General features: G+C 46.6%; 1 protein-coding gene across 4 annotated transcripts in view; it reads right to left on the bottom strand.

Moving 5' to 3' along the window:
* Positions 1-19610, bottom strand: part of ZFP28 (ZFP28 zinc finger protein) — a 25159-nt gene extending 5549 nt beyond the window's left edge. Inside the window, exons 1-7 of one of the 4 annotated variants that reach the window (XM_086690788.1) lie at positions 19353-19605; positions 18754-18845; positions 9497-9623; positions 9220-9315; positions 7266-7429; positions 6526-6640; positions 5400-5495 (exon numbers count right to left, since the gene is read on the bottom strand). In XM_086690788.1, coding sequence (XP_086546914.1) covers positions 5400-5495; positions 6526-6640; positions 7266-7429; positions 9220-9315; positions 9497-9623; positions 18754-18845; positions 19353-19572 — 910 coding nt within the window. In that variant the 5' untranslated portion in view covers positions 19573-19605. Of the gene's footprint in view, positions 1-5399; positions 5496-6525; positions 7242-7265; positions 7430-9219; positions 9316-9496; positions 9624-18619; positions 18663-18753; positions 18846-19352 lie in introns of those variants that run through there. The other 3 variants (XM_086690789.1, XM_086690791.1, XM_086690790.1) reach the window with 3 other exon arrangements.

The raw sequence follows: 19610 nt of genomic DNA, 5'->3' as shown, positions 1-19610 counted from the left end.
CAAAGAAGACCAAATTTGTGATGTGGTACAAATGGATGATACACATATTAATAAAAAGAAAAAACTATCAGGAAAACAAAAGGTCAACATAAAGACTTCTATGAAAGCTTCTGTGAATGAAGATACCACCCGACTTAAACTACTGCATAGTGAGAAGAAACAGCATGTGCGAACTAACAGGCTACACAAAAGTGGGAACAAAATGTATCACGTTTTTGAGACAGGGTTTATATTCATACTATATAAAGGCAAGAAAATTTGACCCAACAGAAATGTAGGAGATGGGTATAAAGACACCATTAACAGAATATGAACTCCAAATGGACTTAAATTTTTTTTTAACGTTTATTAATTATTGAAAGACAGAGAGAGACAGAGCACAAGCAGGGGAGGGGCAGAGAGGAGGAGACAAAGACTCCGAAGCAAGCTCTGGCTCCGAGCTGTCAGCACAGAGCCCGACACAGGGCTCGAACTCATGAACCGTGTTATCATGACCTGAGCCAAAGTCGGTCGCTTCACCAACTGAGCCACCCAGGCACCCCTGAACTCTAAATGGATTTAAACTGCCTATTTCTCAACATTACAAGTACTTGGGGAAATGCAAATTAAATGAAACCTCCATTTTCACCCAAGAGTTTCGCAAAAAGTAAAAAAATACAAAGTACTTGCGACTGGTGAAGATGCCTAAAAACAGGTATTCTTATGTACTGTTCCAATGGTATAGCATTATATCCATGAAACTTTTTTTAAAGAAAATGTATACTTTGATCATGTACAAACTGGACCACAGCTTATTATAGGTAAAAACAGGAAAAGACCTAAATGTTCAAATATCCTTAACAGTAAACCAGTTAAGTAAATCATGGTATATCTACTTATTGTTATACTAGGCATCCATCAAAACAATGATGTAGGGGCACCTGGGTGGCTCAGTCAGTTAAGTGCCAAATTCAGCTCAGGTCATGATCTCACAGTTCGTGAGTTCGAGCCCCGCATCAGGCTCTGTGCTGACAGCTCAGAGCCTGGAGCCTGCTTTGGATTCTGTGCCTCCCTCTCTCTCTGCCCCTCCCCTGCTCACACTCTGTCTCTCTTTCTCTCAAAAATAAATAAACTTAAAAAATAAAAATAAGAATAAACACAAAAATAAACTCAAAATGGATAAAGGACCTGAATGTGAGATAGGAAACCATCAAAACTCTAGAGAAAACAGGGAAAAAACCTCTCTGACCTCAACTGCAGCAATTCCTTACTTGACACATCCCCAAAGACAAGGGAATTAAAAGCAAAAATGAACAATTGGGACCTCATGAAGATAAAAAGCTTCTGCACTGCAAAGGAAACAATCAACAAAACTAAAAGGCAACCAATGGAGTGGGAAAAGATATTTGTAAATAACATATAGGACAAAGGGCTAGTATCCAAAATCTATAAAGAGCTCACCAAACTCCACACCCGAAAAACAAATAATCCAGTGAAGAAATGGGCAGAAAACATGAATAGACACTTCTCTAAAGACATCCAGATGGCCAACAGGCACATGAAAAGATGCTCAATATCGCTCCTCATCAGGGAAATACAAATCAAAACCACACTGAGACACCACCTCACGCTGGTCAGAATGGCTAAAATGAACAAGTCAGAAGACTATAGATGCTGGAGAGGATGTGGAGAAACGGGAACCCTCTTGCACTGTTGGTGGGAACGCAAACTGGTGCAGCTGCTCTGCAAAACAGTGGGGAGGTTCCTCAAAAAATTAAAAATAGATCTACCCTATGACCCAGCAATAGCACTGCTAGGAATTTACCCAAGGGATACAGAAGTGCTGATACATAGGGGCACTTGTACCCCAATGTTTAGAGCAGTGCTTTCAACAATTGCCAAATTATGGAAACAGCCTAAATGTCCATCAACTGATGAATAGATAAAGAAATTGTGGTTTATATACACAATGGAGTACTACGTGGCAATGAGAAAGAATGAAATATGGCCTTTTGTCGCAACGTGGATGGAACTGGAGAGTGTTATGCTAAGTGAAATAAGTCATACAGAGAAAGACAGATACCATATGGTTTCACTCTTAGGTGGATCCTGAGAAACTTAACAGAAACCCATGGGGGAGGGGAAGGGAAAAAAAAAAAAAAGAGGTTAGAGTGGGAGAGAGCCAAAGCATAAGAGACTGTTAAAAGCTGAGAACAAACTGAGGGTTGATGGGGGGTGGGAGGGAGGGGAGGGTGGGTGATGGGTATTGAGGAGGGCACCTGCTGCGATGAACACTGGGTGTTGTATGGAAACCAATTTGACAATAAATTTCATATTTAAAAAAAAATAAAAAATTTAAAAATTTAAAAATTTAAAAAATTAAGCAAAAACAAAAACAAACAATGACGTAGAACTACACACATCAAGTTTCCGAGGACAAAAATGGAAGGACAATTTATAAAAGAAATAATACATTAGACTACATAAGAATGTTTAAATTTTTACAAAATTACAAAAAGGTCTAATTAAACAAAAACTCATTACTGTATATGAAAAAGTTTGAAACAATACATCAAAGAATTAGTATGCTGACATAAAAAAAATCACTGGAACTATTAAGAAGATAAGTTCTGTTAAGATAAGTTCTGGAACTGTTAAGACAAGAATAGAGAAATGAATATAAATGAGGAACGTTTTACAGAAGGATAAAGAAAAGAAACAAATGTATAAAAAATATTCAATCTCTTTCACAATAAAACAAATAACTTTTGGGAATAGTCTTTCACCAGATACTAAGCAGGCAATCCCACCAGCATAGCCAGTGCTATGAGAAAGCAATTACACCCAAACATCAAGTCATCCAGTCACTGTTTAGAGTTGCTGAAAGCAAACGAAATCTTCAGAGCCTAACAGACGTTCATACCCAGAGATGCAGCAATCTCAGAAAGGTATAGCTTCCACTTACATAAAGATACTGTTGCAAGTATATATGTGCGTGCGTGCGTGCGTGCGTGTGTGTGTGTATACATACATACATATATTTTAAATGTTTTTATTTGAGAGAGAAAGAGACAGACAGAGAGAGAGACAGCAGTGGAGGGGCAGAGAGCCAGTGAGGGAGAGAGACAGAATCCCAAGCAGGCTCAGCGCTGTTAGCACAGAGCCCAACATGGGGCTTGAACCCATGAACGATGAGATCATGACCTGAGCTGAAATCAAGAGTTAAATGCTCAACTGCCTGAGCCACCCAGGCACCCTGCAAGTATATTTTTGATACTAGAAATGTGAAGTAACCTAATTGAGAGATGGGAAAAATGACATGGAATGCATGTGAAAAACATCTGTATGCGTGGCTGAATGTACATACTGTAATTCTGACTACATGAACGATACGTGTTATCATGACTTGAAGAAGTCTACAGTTGCTTTGTTAGCATATTGTGATTACAGGTCATGGTTTAATATTGTTTCCAAACAGGTGATGGGATTACATTTTCTACAAATCATTTTCTTTTTTCAAGTTTTATTTATTTACCTATTAAATATTATTTTATTTATTTTTTTATTTTAGAGAGAGCAAGCGCTCATGCATGTGCAAGCAGTGGGGAGAGGCAGAGGGAGAGAGGAAGAATCTTAAACAGACTCAGTGGGGAGCCCAATACAGGGCTTGATCCCATGACCCTGGGACTGGTTGCTAACCAACTAAGCCACCCAGGCGTTCCTCTTGTTTTTTTAAGATTTTATTTTTATAATCTATTTTTTAGTGTTTATTCATTTTTTTAAAATTTATTTTGAGAGAGAAAGAGGGAGAGTGTGCATTCGAGTGAACAAGGGAGAGGCAAAGAGAGGAGACAGAATCCCAAGCATCTGAGCCATCAGCACAGAGCCCAATGCAGGGCTCAAACTCACAGACAGTGAGATCATGATCTGAACTGAGATCAAGAATCAGACACTTAACCAACTGAATCACCTGGACGCCCCTTAATGTTTATTCAAGTGTGTGTGTGTGTGTGTGTGTGTGAGAGAGAGAGAGAGAGAGAGAGAGAGAGCACGCACGTGTACAAGCAGGGGAGGGGCAGAGAGAGAGGGGGATAGAGGATTGGAAGTGGGCTTGTTGCTGTCAGCACAGAGCCCAATATGGGGCTTGAATGAACAAACCTTGAGATAATAACCTGAGCCGAAGTCATATCCTTAACCAAGCCACCCAGGCACCCCAAAGGTTTTATTTTCAAGTGCTTTCTACACCCAATGTGGGGCTCAAACCCACAACCCCAAGATCAAGAGTGGCACACTCCACCGAAATGAGTCAGCCAGGCAGCCCTACCTACAAATGATTCTTTTTTTTTTTTTTAATGTTGATTTATTTTTGAAAGAGAAAGAGAGAGAGAACAAGCAGGGGAGGGGCAGAGAGAGAGGGAGACACAGAATCAAAGCAGGCTTCACACTGTCAGCACAGAGCCCGACGTAGGGCTCGAACTGATGAGCCATGAGATCACGACCTGAGCCAAAGTTGGACACTTAACTGACTGAGCCACCCAGGCACCCCACAAATCATTATTTTCTGAAGAAATTTCTTTTCTGTCCCTTCTATATCAAAAGAGGAAGAGAGGGGCACCTGAACGGCTTAGTTTGTTAAGCATCTGACTCTTTAGCTCCGGTCACGATCTCATGGTTCATGAGTTCGAGTGCCGCATCAGGCTTTGCGCTAAAGGTGCGGAGCCTGATTGAGATTCTCTCTCTTCCACTTTCTCTCTGGCCCTACCCTACTTGATCTCTCTCTCTCTCAAAATAAATAAACTTAAAAAAATTTTTTAAAAAAAGAGGAAGAGGCCCTCCACATATATTCTTGCAATCCAATTTCTGCCCACCCCCCCACCCCCCGACTGAAACAAGGAAGCTACTAGGAATCAATCATCTCTGCCTCTGCAATGCCCTACCGGAAATTCTGCAAACTCTACTTCATTCATTCACCCATAAACATGTCTCATCCGTTCCACTGGAGGGACCATCTGCAACTTCAACGTATGCGTAACTTCCCTCCCTCTCCAACTACCTTCCCACGCCAAGCAGGATGCCACCCTCAAATAACTCTCAATTCGTGGGTCTTACAGGAGCGGATGCTCAATGAAATGAGTGGGCCATGTGATCACAGAAGATAGCTCAGAAGTACGCTGGGGTCAGGACAGGGACGTGTAAGGGACTGAGCACCTCTGAGTGGCCAAGCAGAAGAAGAACATACGAGGAATGAACTATCACCCGAGAGACAGCAGCAAAGAGGGAAAGAGAGTACTTTTGAAGCCCAGACCTCCATTTCCTGTCCAGACCTGGAGAACTCGGTGAAGTCCTGTGGGTCTCCCGAACCTCGGTGAGGACCCGGCCCCACCCGCAGCAGCGATTCGGCCCAGGCCTGCCACACTCACCTGACCCCAGGCCCTTCGGCAGCTCTCTGTCCACCATCCAGGGCTCCTTCTCTTGCTGCAGCAGAGAGACCAAGTCGGCCTTAGACACACAGGGCCCTGCACATGGAAAGACATAGGTTCTGTCACACACATGACATTCTTCTTTTCTATTAAAAAAAATTTTTTTAGGGGCGCCTGGGTGGCGCAGTCGGTTAAGCGTCCGACTTCAGCCAGGTCACGATCTCGCGGTCCGTGAGTTCGAGCCCCGCGTCGGGCTCTGGGCTGATGGCTCAGAGCCTGGAGCCTGTTTCCGATTCTGTGTCTCCCTCTCTCTCTGCCCCTCCCCCGTTCATGCTCTGTCTCTCTCTGTCCCAAAAATAAATAAACGTTGAAAAAAAAAAAATTTAAAAAAAAAAAAAAAAAAATTTTTTTAATGTTTATTTATTTTTGAAAGAGAGAGAGACAGAGTGCGAGCGGGGAAGGGGCAGAGAGGGAGACACAGAATCTGAATCTCAGGCTCCAGGCTCTGAACTCTCAGCACAGAGACCAATGTGGGGCTTGAACCCACGAACCATGAGATCATGACCTGAGCCGAAGTCAGACGCTCAACCGACTGAGCCACCCAGGCGCCCCTTTTATATATATTTTTTGAAGTTTATTTATTTTGAGGGGGAAGTGAGAGAGCACACACAAGAAGAAGAGGGGCAGAGAGAAGGAGAGAGAATCCCAAGCAGACTTCAAGCTGTGAGCGTAGAGCCTGACATGGGGCTCAATCCCATGAACCACGAGATCACGACCTGAGCCGAAATCAAGAGTCAGGTGCTTAACTGACTGAGCCACCCAGGGGCCCCTTGACACTCTTAAATCGAGAACCAGTTCCTTGGTTTTGAAAGAAAAGTGTTTAATTATAGTAAGAAGTAAAAAGGAAAGTGAGCAGTATGTGAGACTCACTGAAGACGATGCTTCAAGCACAATGAAGATACCAACTTCCAACTCTACAAATGTCAAATTCTCATCTTCAGAATCATGACAAAAATTTAGCTCAACACTTCAGAAGACCCCTCCCTGACCTCCACAATTCAAAACCAAGGAAAGGAAGTGGCGGGTCCTGAAGACGGGTCCAGATTGAGGAGAGGGACATCCTTACCTACGGACCCCAGGTCACTACGATTCTCCCACATCACATTCTTACAGAAACTCTTCTGAGCTGGGTCCAGCTGCTGGGAGAAGTCTACGGCCATGTTCGTGATGGTCACCAAGCCCTGAAACGGTACAAACACACTTTCGGATCAAACGGGCTCACAAGCCGGCAGTGGCTCTGGGAAGGTGTGTGACAGAGGCTGCCCGTGCCAAGAATTCTCACTCAGGTCCTGAGTGCTCCGGGTCACATAATGACTGGGCCCGGTCATACCGTACACGTTTGGGGGAAAAAGACAAAAATAGGAGAATCTGTTTCTGCCATGGGTGATCTATAATCCTGCAGAGGAGGACGAATTTACACACAGTATGAATTTCCCAAGGCTGACTGAAGGTCTCCCCACCTTCAACATGCCCGACTCGACAAGCCTGCAGGTTTTTTCTCCCACATAATCTCTGATGACAAGGGAAGGCGGAGATCCTGCTCCAAGTTTTCTCACGTCATGGCATGTTGAATGTTTCTGATTGAGACACGCTGGTGTGTGGCTCATGACAACTGAACCGCCCCCCTCTTCTGCTGCGCATCGAGACCGCGTGCTGTTCCTTCTGGCCAGATCCTCTGTCTACAGGAAGCACCCTATTCAAATGGAAACTTCTCCCGAACTTACTGGACTCGTGGTCTCTCCCTCAAGAAGGGTCTCTTTAGGAAGGCCACTGTGTCTTAGCTCAGTGGTTGATCTCCTGACTTACCGGCGGCCTCTCAAGCAGAGCACCATAATCCAAGTCTTCCCCTAATATGGAGCATTCCAGACTGTGGTTTGTGAGTCTCTCCATGATCACCACCTGGGACAACTTTTCTTTACAGATGTCCTTCTTCGCGGCTAATTCCTTGGTCTCTGGCCCTGCCTCCAAATCTGAAAGGCATTAAGAAACCGAACCTTTCTCCATTATGTAGTAGAACGAAGAAAAATTCCAAAACGTAATCAGAGGAATTAAGATCCTCAAAATAACATGATGTATTGAAAACTTTCTTTTTTCTTTTTTTAATTTTTTTTTTTAACGTTTCTTTACTTTTGAGAGAGACAGAGACAGAATGCGACTGGGCTAGGGGCAGAGAGAGGGAGACACAGAATCTGAAACAGGCTCCAGGCTCCGAGCTGTCAGCACAGAGCCCGACGCGGGGCTCGAACCCACGAGCAGTGAGATCATGACCTGAACTGAAGTCGGATGCTCAACCGACTGAGACACCTAGGCACCCCGAAAACTTTCTTATATGACTAACCAACCTTACAATCCCATGTTTATGTAGCTTTAGTCCTAAAGGATACAATATGAGCTTTCTCACGTAGATATAAGATACCAGGTGGCTGATATAAACAAAGAGAGAAAGGAGGCTAAGGGAAAAAAAAACTGCTATACGATCCTTATTTCAGCAGTATTAAGTAAAACTCACTTTGACTCTTTCTCCATTTTTCCAGCAAAAATTTCTTCTGTCTCTTTTTTAAACAGTGCCTCTTTGATTACAATGCTAACTAACAAAAGTTCCAATCCCGGCTTTAGAAGTTCAAGTCTTCATAACCAACTAGAATCTCAGCAAGACATGAAGGATTGACAGAAGGGAAAAGCCATTGTTTTAGAAAATCCAGGGAATGTGAGCTAGTATGTTAAATGGAAAAGTTTCACAAAAACACCCTTCGAGCTCTCCTGTGCCACAGGACGACCCACAAGAGTTGTCGGAAGTTGTATCTGCACAGCCTGTCCTGTTCTGTCGATGCAAACCCTTCCCTTGAAATATGATTGGAACAAAGGTATCTTACAAGAGTCTCAATTCTTTGGAGATTACTGCCATTTCCTGCTGTAGTGACCTCCAAGAGCAGTCTAGAATTCCGATCTCTTGTCTTACTCGATCAATTTGTTCCAGAAGTAACACAGTAGTTGAAATACCTGTATCCCCACGTGATAGAAATATCATTATGGTATCTGTAAGACTCGTCCCCTGAATCAGAAGCAGTGCTCCTGTCCCCCGAGAGCCAGTCACCCAGCTGTCTGCGCCTATCTGATGACAGCCTTCCAGACCCATCCCCTGGCCTGCCGGTCTCTCTTGTAATTCTAACGTTTCTGCCAAAGACTGTACTCTCATTCTGGTTTCCCTGGCTTCAAACTGGGAGTGATTTTCCTTCTTCCTCTTACATCCCTATTGATACTTAGCATACATGGGACAGCACTTTCTCCTTCACGTAAGCCACGGATATACACCCTACTTCTCATGCGACACGGTTAATTCTTTAAGAGCTTACAGTCATCCACCAAGCAGCATCTGATGGCCTCCCTCATAAGTGAAAAAAAAAGTCAATGAGAGAAGTCTATACAAGAAGTAGCCTTTTAATCAAAGAGAAATAAGATAGTAAAAATGACACTGGAACCAGCCAAGGATTTTCCAAAGAACGGACATGATTATGTAAGCCTGAACAACAAAAGGTCTTAGAAGGAGCGAGAAAGAAACGGGATCCAGGGCAGGGGCAAGAAGTCATGTTCGCAGGGAGGGGAGCAGAGGCGGCAAGGAGACAGGGGAGCCCGTGCTCCAGAGGCCTCAATGCTCCCCCCACGCCCGGACGCTCAGGAATTGCGTGCTGACCACCCTACGTACATAAGGCCTGAGCTGTGAGCCGCAGGGGCCTCACCCCAGGAGGTCTCCCACACTCACCTGGGCCCCGGCCTCTTGTCAGCCTTCTCTTCACCATCCAGGGCTCTTTCCTCTGTTCCAACGAGGAGATCATATCGGGCTTGGAAACGCAGAGTCCTACGTACAAAAGAACAGGAGGCAGTCATGCTGTGCGTCAGTGCAGACCCAAGGTGCGGGCCCCTGGGCCTGAGGAAAGGGCGACAGAGCAAGGCCCGGTGCTAAAGGAGCAGAGGGCTCTGAGTCAGGGCAGCGGCCGGGGGGAGAGGTGGCAGAATGAGGGGTGGAGGGACACCCTTACCCAGAGAGGCCAGGTTCCTGTAGTTCTCCAACATCACACTCCTGTACAGGTTCCTCTGAGCCGAGTTCAGCCACTCCCACTCCTCTTGGGAGAAATCTACGGCCACATCCCCGAACGTCACCAAGCTCTGAAAGGACAAAACCGCAGTCTTGTTCAATCAGTGCTCATGCCCCGACAGACTGGGCTTGTTATGGGCTACTTGTGTTCCCCAAAGTCATACGTCGAAGTCTAACCCCCAGTACCTCAGAATGTGATGGTATTTGGAGACAGAACCTGAAAAGGGGTTGTTAAAAGTTAACTGAAGTCATGTGGTCGGGCCCGAATCCACTCTGACAGGTGTCCTTGTAAGAGGAAGCCCCACGAGGGAGGCAAGTGCACAAAGGGAAGACTGGACGGGGACACGGCAGAGAGGGCGGCTGGCTGCAAGCCAGGGAGAAGCCTCAGAGAACACCAACCCTCCCGGCACCGTGACCTGGGACTTCCGGCCTCCAGAACTGACCGGGAAGATAAACGTCTGCTGTCCAAGCCTCCGGTCTGCAGGATTTTGTTACAGCAGCCTGAACAGACTAAGACAGGGGTCTAAGGATTACCTTCTCCTCATCTGGGGTAAGAGACTATAGAGATAAGGAAAAACATGCAGAGAAAAGAGAAAAACATGGAGGCAATTTTGTGCAGGTGCACACACAAGAAAAATGTGATGTCAATTCAGATCAATGAATATGGAGGCTCAACTGTCCCCACGTACAACGGGTGTCAGAGTATTTTTTGACACGAGGGCACGCGAGGGGCCTGGATCAGCACAAGAATGGGGGGAAATAAATTTGAAGATGAAACTCAAAAGGCACAGAGGACTAAACCCCAAACTAGGTTCTAAGGATTTCTATTTCACTTTCAGTGCTCATTAGATGTGGAGCATTGGTGGTAAAAACAAAAAGTAAATAAATCCACTAACAAAATCCTCTTTTCCATTTTCTGAAATAAGGAGGAGTGTTTAGTAAGAATGACAAGTACTACAAATGCCTTTAAGAATCAAGGTGTAGGGGCGCCTGGGTGGCGCAGTCGGTTAAGCGTCCGACTTTAGCCAGGTCACGATCTCACGGTCCGTGAGTTCGAGCCCCGCGTCAGGCTCTGGGCTGATGGCTCAGAGCCTGGAGCCTGTTTCCGATTCTGTGTCTCCCTCTCTCTCTGCCCCTCCCCCGTTCATGCTCTGTCTCTGTCTGTCCCATAAATAAATAAAAACGTTGAAAAAAAAAAATTAAAAAAAAAAAAGAATCAAGGTGTAGGGGCGCCTGGGTGGCGCAGTCGGTTAAGCATCCGACTTCAGCCAGGTCACGATCTCGTGGTCCGTGAGTTCGAGCCCCGCGTCGGGCTCTGGGCTGATGGCTCAGAGCCTGGAGCCTGTTTCCGATTCTGTGTCTCCCTCTCTCTCTGCCCCTCACCCGTTCATGCTCTGTCTCTCTCTGTCCCAAAAATAAATAAACGTTGAAAAAAAAAAATTAAAAAAAAAAAAAAGAATCAAGGTGTCACTGGGGCACCTGGGTGGCTCAGTCGGTTAAGCGCCCAATTGTTAGTTTTGGCTAAAGTCATGATCTCACAGTTTCATGGGTTCAAGCCCCACGTCGGGCTCTGCACTGACAGTGCAGAGCCTGCTTGGGATTCTCTCTCTCCCTCTCAATCTCTGTCTCTCTCAAAATAAATAAAAGGAGAATCAAGGCGCCACCTTCGAGAAGCTGGGAAGTGTCGAGGACGAGGACATACCGAGGAGGTACATGAACACGTTTGTTGCTCATCTCATCCAGAGATGGTGGATTTTTATGTAGCAGATTTTTATGATTTCAGCACAGAATTTGGACACATTCCAAGGTATTTTAAACATTAATTTAATTCAAACTGTGACCCCGGCAATCTGTGGCTTTGGCTTCCCATTAGAGGCTGTCCTCTAAGTTTAGAGGGCCAGGAGCCCTGGCATTTTAAAAGTCTATACTCAAGCCAATAAGCGGGCAAGTCCAACCACCCACAGAGCCTGAACCCAGACCGCAGCACACCCCAGCTCCCCAACTGTATGACGGAAAAATCAACAAAACCCCAGATTGTGATGCGGACTAAATAAGGGAGCACAGGCCCAGCGCGGAAGGGCCACATGTACGTGAACATTAGCCATGATGCTGCCAACCGAAGGGTGAGCCTTCTCGCTTACAGCTTCACGTAATTCTACTGGAAACAAAGTTCCTTGGAGGTGTGGTGTCTGTTGAATAATTTCTATCGTGCCCTCTTTGACCCGCACCATCTCTGAAGGTATTCTTAACTGAACTGTGTCAAGACAAGTCAAACGGGTTCTGCATTGTAACCTGGGTGAAGACAGTAACCTTGACGCATAAATCTCCTAAGTGGGAGACTGAAAGGGCCCCCAACACAGAAAACACCCGGGAATACTTGCAGGAAAACAGCCCAGAGCTGCTTGGTGTGCTCTAAGCAAGCGACACGGTCATACACCCACCTGAGCGCTAGTCTAAAACGAATGCGGGCCAGCTCTCAACAACAACTTTGCGACAATAATTTTGCAAGTTGGAGCATCTGACTTGAAAGCAGAGGAACTGATTTGCTGGCTGAATAAGTAATAAGAGCACTAATTCGGAGCGCCCGGATGGCTCAGTCAGTTAAGCAGTTAAGCGTCCAAGTCTTGATTTCAGCTCAGGTCATGATCTCACGGTTTCATGCCTGCTATATCAGGCAACGTGCTGACAGCATGGAGCCTGCTTGGGATTCTCTCTCTCCCTCTCTCTCTGCTCCTCCCCAGCTTCTGTGAGCGCTGCCTCTCAGAATAAGGTTTAAAAAAAAAAAAAAAAAAAAGAGTGCTAATTTTGCTGAGCTCTCTTTCCCTGGGTTGTTCATATCCACGTGCGCCAGCATGTAAATGCCTTCAAATTCTGAAAACTGTGCAAGGCTCGGTGGAATCTTCGAGCATACTGAAACTCAAGCGTTTTGAGGCAGGTGCGGAGCGAAATAAGCCAGACACAGAAGAACAAGCATTGCACGATCTGAGTTATATGTGAAGCTAAAACAGTCAAACTTACAGAAGCAGAGAGTAGAATGCCGGTGGCAGGGGCCAGGGGAGGAGGAAATGCAGAGGTGGTGGTCAGGCGAACAAAGTCTCACACAGGATGAATGCGTTTTGGAGACGTAATGTATAGCATCACACCCGTAGCTAACAATACTATGTTGCATCCTTAAAATTTGCTAAGAGGGCAGATGTTAGGTTGAGTGTTCTCGCCACCAAAAATAATAATGACGACGATGATGAGGGCAGGAGGAAATTTTGGAAGGTGATGAATAAGCTTATGGCCTTGATGGCGGGCACGGTCTCACCAGGACACACTTTTCCTCAAACTCATCAAGTTGTACACATTAAAAATGTGCAGCTTCCTACATGGCAATCATACCTCAACAAAGTGGCTTAAACACAAACAAAAAACCCTTTCCATACAAATATTTTAAACTGTGTTCAAAGATACAGGTGCTCGGACATATGCTACTGCTCTGCTTTTCTTCTGACCTGATTCTAGAAGCCGGGTTCTCACGGATTCCAGCCTTACAGTTCTAACTACACGCTCCCTCCTTGCACTTCTTTATTTTCCGGACATTCAATTATTTCAAAAATCTTTCAGATATCTTTTATTAAATGAAACGAATCACATAGAATAGAGTATATGAATGATACACAAATTACAACACCTTTTTAAAATCTATAATATCTTTACAGCATCTTTACAATAACTTCATAAGTCTGTTGGTACAAGAGAAAATGGTGTCCATTTTTCTAGCCTTTGTTACTACTTGGTCATCGGCAATAAAACCAGAATTGGGAGCTCCTACAAAGAAGAGTGTAAGTTCCAGTATTTTCTCGTATTTGCCAACTGGGTTTTTTGGGGTTTGATTTTTCTTAGTAAGAAATGTCCCCTTATCCACCTCTCTACTCCTATGTTCCAGAGAGACCTAACATTATCAGTATAACCTTCCAAGTAAGACATTTTCTCAGTTTATACAGACTGCCCTTTATGTACAGAATCAATGGCTTCAGTTAGTGCTGTGGTCTGAATGTTTGTGTCCCCCCAGAATCCATATACTGGAATCCTAACACCCAGTGTGATGGCATCTGGAGGTGGGGCCTTTTGGGGGTGCTTTGGTCATGAGGGTGAACCCTCTCAAATGGGCTGCGTGTCCCTATAAAAGAGATCCTAGAGGGCTCCAGAGCCCCCCATGTGAGGACACAGAGAGAAGGCGCCAGCAACAGAACAGGAAGCGGGTCCACATCAGGCACCACCTACAATCTGCCAACAGCGTCATCTTGGCTCTTCCCAGCCTCCAGAACGTGAGAAATGAATGTGTGCTGTATAGAAGCCGCCCGCTCTGTGGCGATCTGTGAGCGCAGCCCGGAGTAAGAGAGCTAACAAAGGTCTTTTACTGTAAACAGCAACAATTATCGCTCACAACACTTGTAATAGTCCAGACACAACTCTGAACTTACTCAACCCCCACAACCCTGAGGGTTGGTACTATCACCAGTCCCCTTTTACAGATGAGGAACAGAGAGCTCTAACTTGCCCAAGATTGTGGAGTCAACTGCAGAGCCAAGATCTGGAACCCAGCAGTCCAGCTCCATAGTGCACACCCTTAACCTTGACATCAGGGATCAGCAAAGGCTTTCTGTAAAGGGCCAGAGAGCAAACGTCTTAGGCCAGACAGCTTCTGTCACGACTCAACTCTGCTCTTGCAGCGTGAAAGGTGCCACAGACGATACCTAAACCGCAGTGCTCTGCTGAAAGGAGGTTTCGTTTATGGGCACCAGAACGTAAACTTCTATAATTTCCACATGTTATGACATACCGTTTGTCATTTTTTTTCAATCACTGCAAACGGAAAGACCATTTGTAGCTCACAAGCTATACAAAAAGAGGTGACGGGCCGGATTAGGCCAGTTTGCCAACTCCCGTCCAATGGTTACATTAACGCACATCATCTAAGGCTCTGGTGTGTACGTTTCTAAACCACCATGACACGAGGGTGCTGAGAGCTAACACTTCCTGAGATCTTACCAAGTGCCAGGCACCTTTACTCTGTTCTAGGCACTGTATCTATACTAACTTAGTTAACCCTTACAAGAACCATACTAGGCTGGCACCATGATCATTCCCTTTTCTTACAGACAAAGAAAACGTGGTCGATTAGGTGCCTTAAGGTCACACAGCGATCCAGTGTTAGAGCTAGCTTCCGAACCCAGGCAGCCTGGCTCCACGGTCCACATCACACTATCACGCCTCTAGTAAAAGGTTCCACGGTGACACCAGCCATAATGCTGATGACAGTGAAACAGGATCCACAAGGCAACACGGCTCTCAGATAAAACAAATTTTCTTCAACTCGTGTCTGGGTCAACCCACTTCATTCAAGGGGACACAGCACTCTCTCAAGTGTGGGGGTCATGTTCTTACTCCCGTTGTTAGCGTGCAGACTTCCAAAAGGGTTTTGACATGTCACACCACACCATAGAGAAAACACCAAGATACACCTGATACAAGAATCAGATCCGGTGGTCTGACTCTTAATAAAGACGGGACAGGGATTAAAACAAACAGAAAAAAGCGATGCTATCCTTACAGAAAAATACTTTGTATTAATATGCTATAGGAAAAAATGAACATAAATATTCTATAAGAAAAAATGCATTAAAGAGGGGTTTTTTTTGGTACAATTCAATTAATTTTTAAGGTACATGAATGAAAACTGGTCATTTTGGGGGGGAGTGGTGAAGTCTACTCCCCCCCCCATACCATAACAGAAATTCTAGTTTTTGAGGCTCTGCTGCTGTTCCATCCAAATACAGCTGCTGAAGTATTCCAATTTCGTGTAAGTGTAACAAACTTTAATCCACAAAGTAAGAAAAAGTTTTAGGAATGTATTCATAGCAAATACTCAGGGATGAAGTGCATTCTCAGGTATAAAAGTTATTATCATGCTACATTAAACAGCAAAACATCAGCTACAAGAGAAATTTAAGACTTATTCACATACTCCCCCACCAAATATTTTCTGAATCCAGCACTGGGGTGAAACTGCCCACAATCGCTGCCTGTGTCATGTGTACTCAGAGCAGAAAACCAGATATATTAAGTAAATATATAGTGCGTTCAAATGTGCTAAGAATTAAAAAAATAAAAAGAGTAAAGCGGGGGGGGGGGGGGCCTGGGTGGCTCAGTCAGTGAAGGGTCCGACTTTGGCTCAGGTCATGATCTCACGGTTCGTGAGTTTGAGCCCCGTGTCGGGCTCTGTGCTGACAGCTTAGAGCCTGGAGCCTGCTTCAGATTCTGTGTCTCCCTCTCTCTCTGCCCTTCCCCTGTTCATGCTCTGTCTCTCTCTGTCCCCAAAATAAATAAAAACATTAAAAAAAATTAAAAAAAAAAAAGAGTAAAGCGGAGAAGAGGGTGTGAGGAATTTGGGTGGGAAGCTCTGGAACTGTCGACAGAGGGATCAGGAAAATGAGAAGGCAATTTTTGAGGAAGCAAAGTGTGATGAAGGACAGTAAATGTCAGAGGTCCAGGGGTGCCTGGTGGCTCAGCCAGTTAAACATCTGACTTCGGCTCAGGTCATGATCTCACAGGTCATGAGTTCGAGCCCCACGTCGGGCTCCGTGCTGACAGCTCAGAGCCTGGAGCCTGCTTCAGATTTTGTGTCTCCCTCTCTGCCCCTCCCGTGACCGCTCTCTCTCAAAAATAAATACTTTAAAAAAAAAACAAAAAAAAAGTCAGAGGTCCAAAAGTCCAGAGGCAAAGTCATGCAGGGCCCCATCAGTACATTAAGGATCTGGCCTTCATTCAGGGAAGCCACTGGAGGGTTCTGAGCATGGAGTGACACAGCAGTTGGAACACACACACACACACACACACACACACACACACACTCTCCCTGGTTGTTACACTGGGATACAACTGCAGGAACACACGTGGGAGATGTCACAGAAGCGGAGTCAAGGGGCCAACAGTAAAATAACCACTGAGGCTGTGATGGGGGCAGTGGGCATAATGATAATCATCAGATTCTGAATACAATGTGAAAACCTCAGGTTCGAATACAATGTGAATGTGAAAACTGCACTGACAGGGTTTGCCACAAGCCAAACATGGGAGGCAGAGAGAGGAGATAAGAATCACCCCTGAGTAACTGGGAGCATGAAACTGCCACTGGTCTGAGACAGAGACAACGGTGGGAGCAGCCAGTTTGGGGGAAATCTCAGAATTCGGGTCTGAATGTCTTGGGTCTGAGTTTTCTGTTGGACATTCAAGAGGAGGAGTCAGGTTGGATACACAGGCCTGGAGCTCAGAGGAGAGGCTGGAGCTGGAAAGGCAAATATGGGAGAAGCCTGCCTGTGGCTGGTTTTTACAGATGAGAACTGACCTCCTCAGTAGAAGGTGTGCAGGTGGACTAGGAGAGCCAAGAACACAGTCCCAAGGCATGCCGACAGGTGTAGGTCAGGGAGATGGGGAGGAACCGGCAGTGAGAACAGAGCGGTCAGGGAGGTGGGAGGAAAGCCAGATGTTGTGCCCTACAAGCCAAGGGAAAAACGGGTCCCACCAGAGAGCAAGGGATGAGCTATTTCACGGGTTGGCAGCCAAATGCTTTTGTAAATAAAGTTTTATTGGAACGCAACCCGGCCCATTAATTTATATCTCATCTGTGGCTGCCTCAGCTCTAGAAGGAGTGGAGCTCTAGAAGGCAGAGAGGAGCGGCTACAGCAGTTACCATAAAGCCTAAAATATTTACTACCTAGCCTTTTACACTGAAAGTTTGCCAATTGCTAAGCTACTTCAAAAGCCAATGATAATCAAAAAAGACTGAGGACGGGGGCACCTGGGTTTCAGTCGGTTGAGCGTCTGACTCTTGATTTTGGTTCAGGTCATGATCTCACAGTTCATGGGATCAAGCCCTGCTATGGTGCAGAGCCTGCTTGGAATTCTCTCTCCCATTCTCTCTGCCCCTCCCCTGCTCACACTCTGTCTCTCTCTAAAAAACAAACATTAGGTTGGGGCGCCTGGGTGGCTCAGTCGGTTGAGTGTCCGACTTCGGCTCAGGTCACGATCTCGCGGTCCGTGAGTTCGAGCCCCACGTCGGGCTCTGGGCTGATGGCTCAGAGCCTGGAGCCTGCTTCCGATTCTGTGTCTCCTTCTCTCTCTGCCCCTCCCCCATTCATGCTCTGTCTCTCTCTGTCCCAAAAATAAATAAAAACGTTAAAAAAAATTTAAAAAAAAACAACAAACATAGGGGAGGGTGGGTGATGGGTATTGAGGAGGGCACCTTTTGGGATGAGCACTGGGTGTTGTACGGAAACCAATTTGACAATAAATTTCATATATTGAAAAAAATAAAAATAAAAATAAAAAACAAACATTAAAAAAAATTTTTTTTTAAAAGACGGTAACTGGGCACTGCATTTGGTAATATGGAGATCACTGGTAACTTGCTTAGAAGCAGCTTGGGCGGGACAATTGGAACCCAGTGCATGTATGTATGAGCTGGCTCTCCTATTTGTGAGACACAGATGACAGACACAAACAAAACTACCTGTTAGCACTTTAAGAAGCCACACAATCAAGTGAGAAAAAGACAGCCTTCCATACTGCACCCGTGCTGCCCTTCCCTCTCCCTTCAAACTCTGGCTCAAAAACATCACCTCCCTTCCCAACACCCCACCCTCCCCTTGGGCAGGTAGGAGCCAAGAGCTCCTCCAGGCAGCTCTCACCTGCACTCAGCTCTCACCTCTCACCTGCACTTGAGGACCTTGTTTGCTTCCAGGACTTTCCACAGGTTGTAAGCTCTTGGAGAGCAGGGACTGGGGCTTAGCCATCTGTTTCTCCAGGGACTGGCACAGAGCTGATACCAAACAAACCAGGTTTGGCACAAGCTACTGTCATGCTTGCCCCAAGGAGCACCTCTGGGCTCCATCAGGGTCCCTCGGAGAGAAGCGGCCCAGCGAGGGGCTGAGTCACTTCACCAGTGAAGAATGAACACTAAATGGGATGCAGAGAAAGCAGGGAGGGAGGCCCTGGGCCACCCCTGCAGCCCACCACTCACCAGAATGTGAGGAAATGGGAACCAGCTCCCAGGACAGGCATCTTAAACTGAAAACTTGTAAAAGAAAATAAACGTTATTAAGTCCTGAAAAGCAGGACTGCATTTCCGAGAGGAGGGAGGAAATGCCAACTCACCCGAGACAAGGCTTTCAGTTCAGGTCCTGTCCCCGCGGCCTCCTGCTTCTGCCTCCTGTCCTGGAGAAGCGCAGGGCCTCTGGAAGGCAGAGCTGGGGGAACAGAAGGGAGTAGCCAGAGGCCGAGTCTACACCGCGCCCCTGACCACCGGCGTGGAATCGGTCCCTTCCTGCTGAGTCTTAAACCACAGCCATCAATCAATCGGAAAAGGCTTCAACAAGTGCAGAATCGAACGCTCGGGCACGAACAGGACAGCACTAATTTGGAAGGGGGTGATCTGCCTACTACTACTACTCTCCCCGGGGGCTGCCACGGAGCGGAGAGGGGTTCCCCTCTCTGGGAGCATGAACTGCGGAAGTGTCCGGCTAGGCTGACCCGGGGCAAGTCAAGGCCCTTCCCTGCACCGCTGCTTGATGCTCGGACTCAGGGTAAACTTCCAACCCGGTGGGTTCCTCCGACCTACCAGCCTAGAGCCTAGGGACAACCACTCGCCCGCATTCGGGCCCCAGAAGCCCCTGGCCCCACTACCTCGCCCTCCCCGCCCTCTGAGGGGGATCGCTAGTCCCCGTCCATCAGGCCCGACCACCTGTCACCCTCACCTCGGTTCTCAGGCCCCGTCGTCACCGCTCCTCGCTGGCCCTTGAACGGGAGCCCATTCCTCCCGCGCGGCCTTCCCCGGGCGGGACGGACGAAGGCAGTCGGGGTCCCCGCAGTCCGGCCCCGGCCCGCCCCGGGCTTTGTGCTGGGGGCGCCTCGCCGCGGCGGGGACTCCTGCCCGCGGGACCCCGCGCTCCTACCCGTGCCCGCCTCCCCCTGCATGTCTGCGCGGCGCGCGCGCTCGCTCCCCCTCCCGCCCC

The sequence above is a fragment of the Puma concolor genome, chromosome E2 (genome assembly GCF_028749965.1).
Source record: "Puma concolor isolate L17-30 chromosome E2, mPumCon1.1.hap2, whole genome shotgun sequence".
In the NCBI taxonomy this organism is placed as follows: domain Eukaryota; kingdom Metazoa; phylum Chordata; class Mammalia; order Carnivora; family Felidae; genus Puma; species Puma concolor.
Note: the sequence above shows the minus strand (reverse complement) of the source record. Positions and strands in the feature narration are given on the sequence as shown.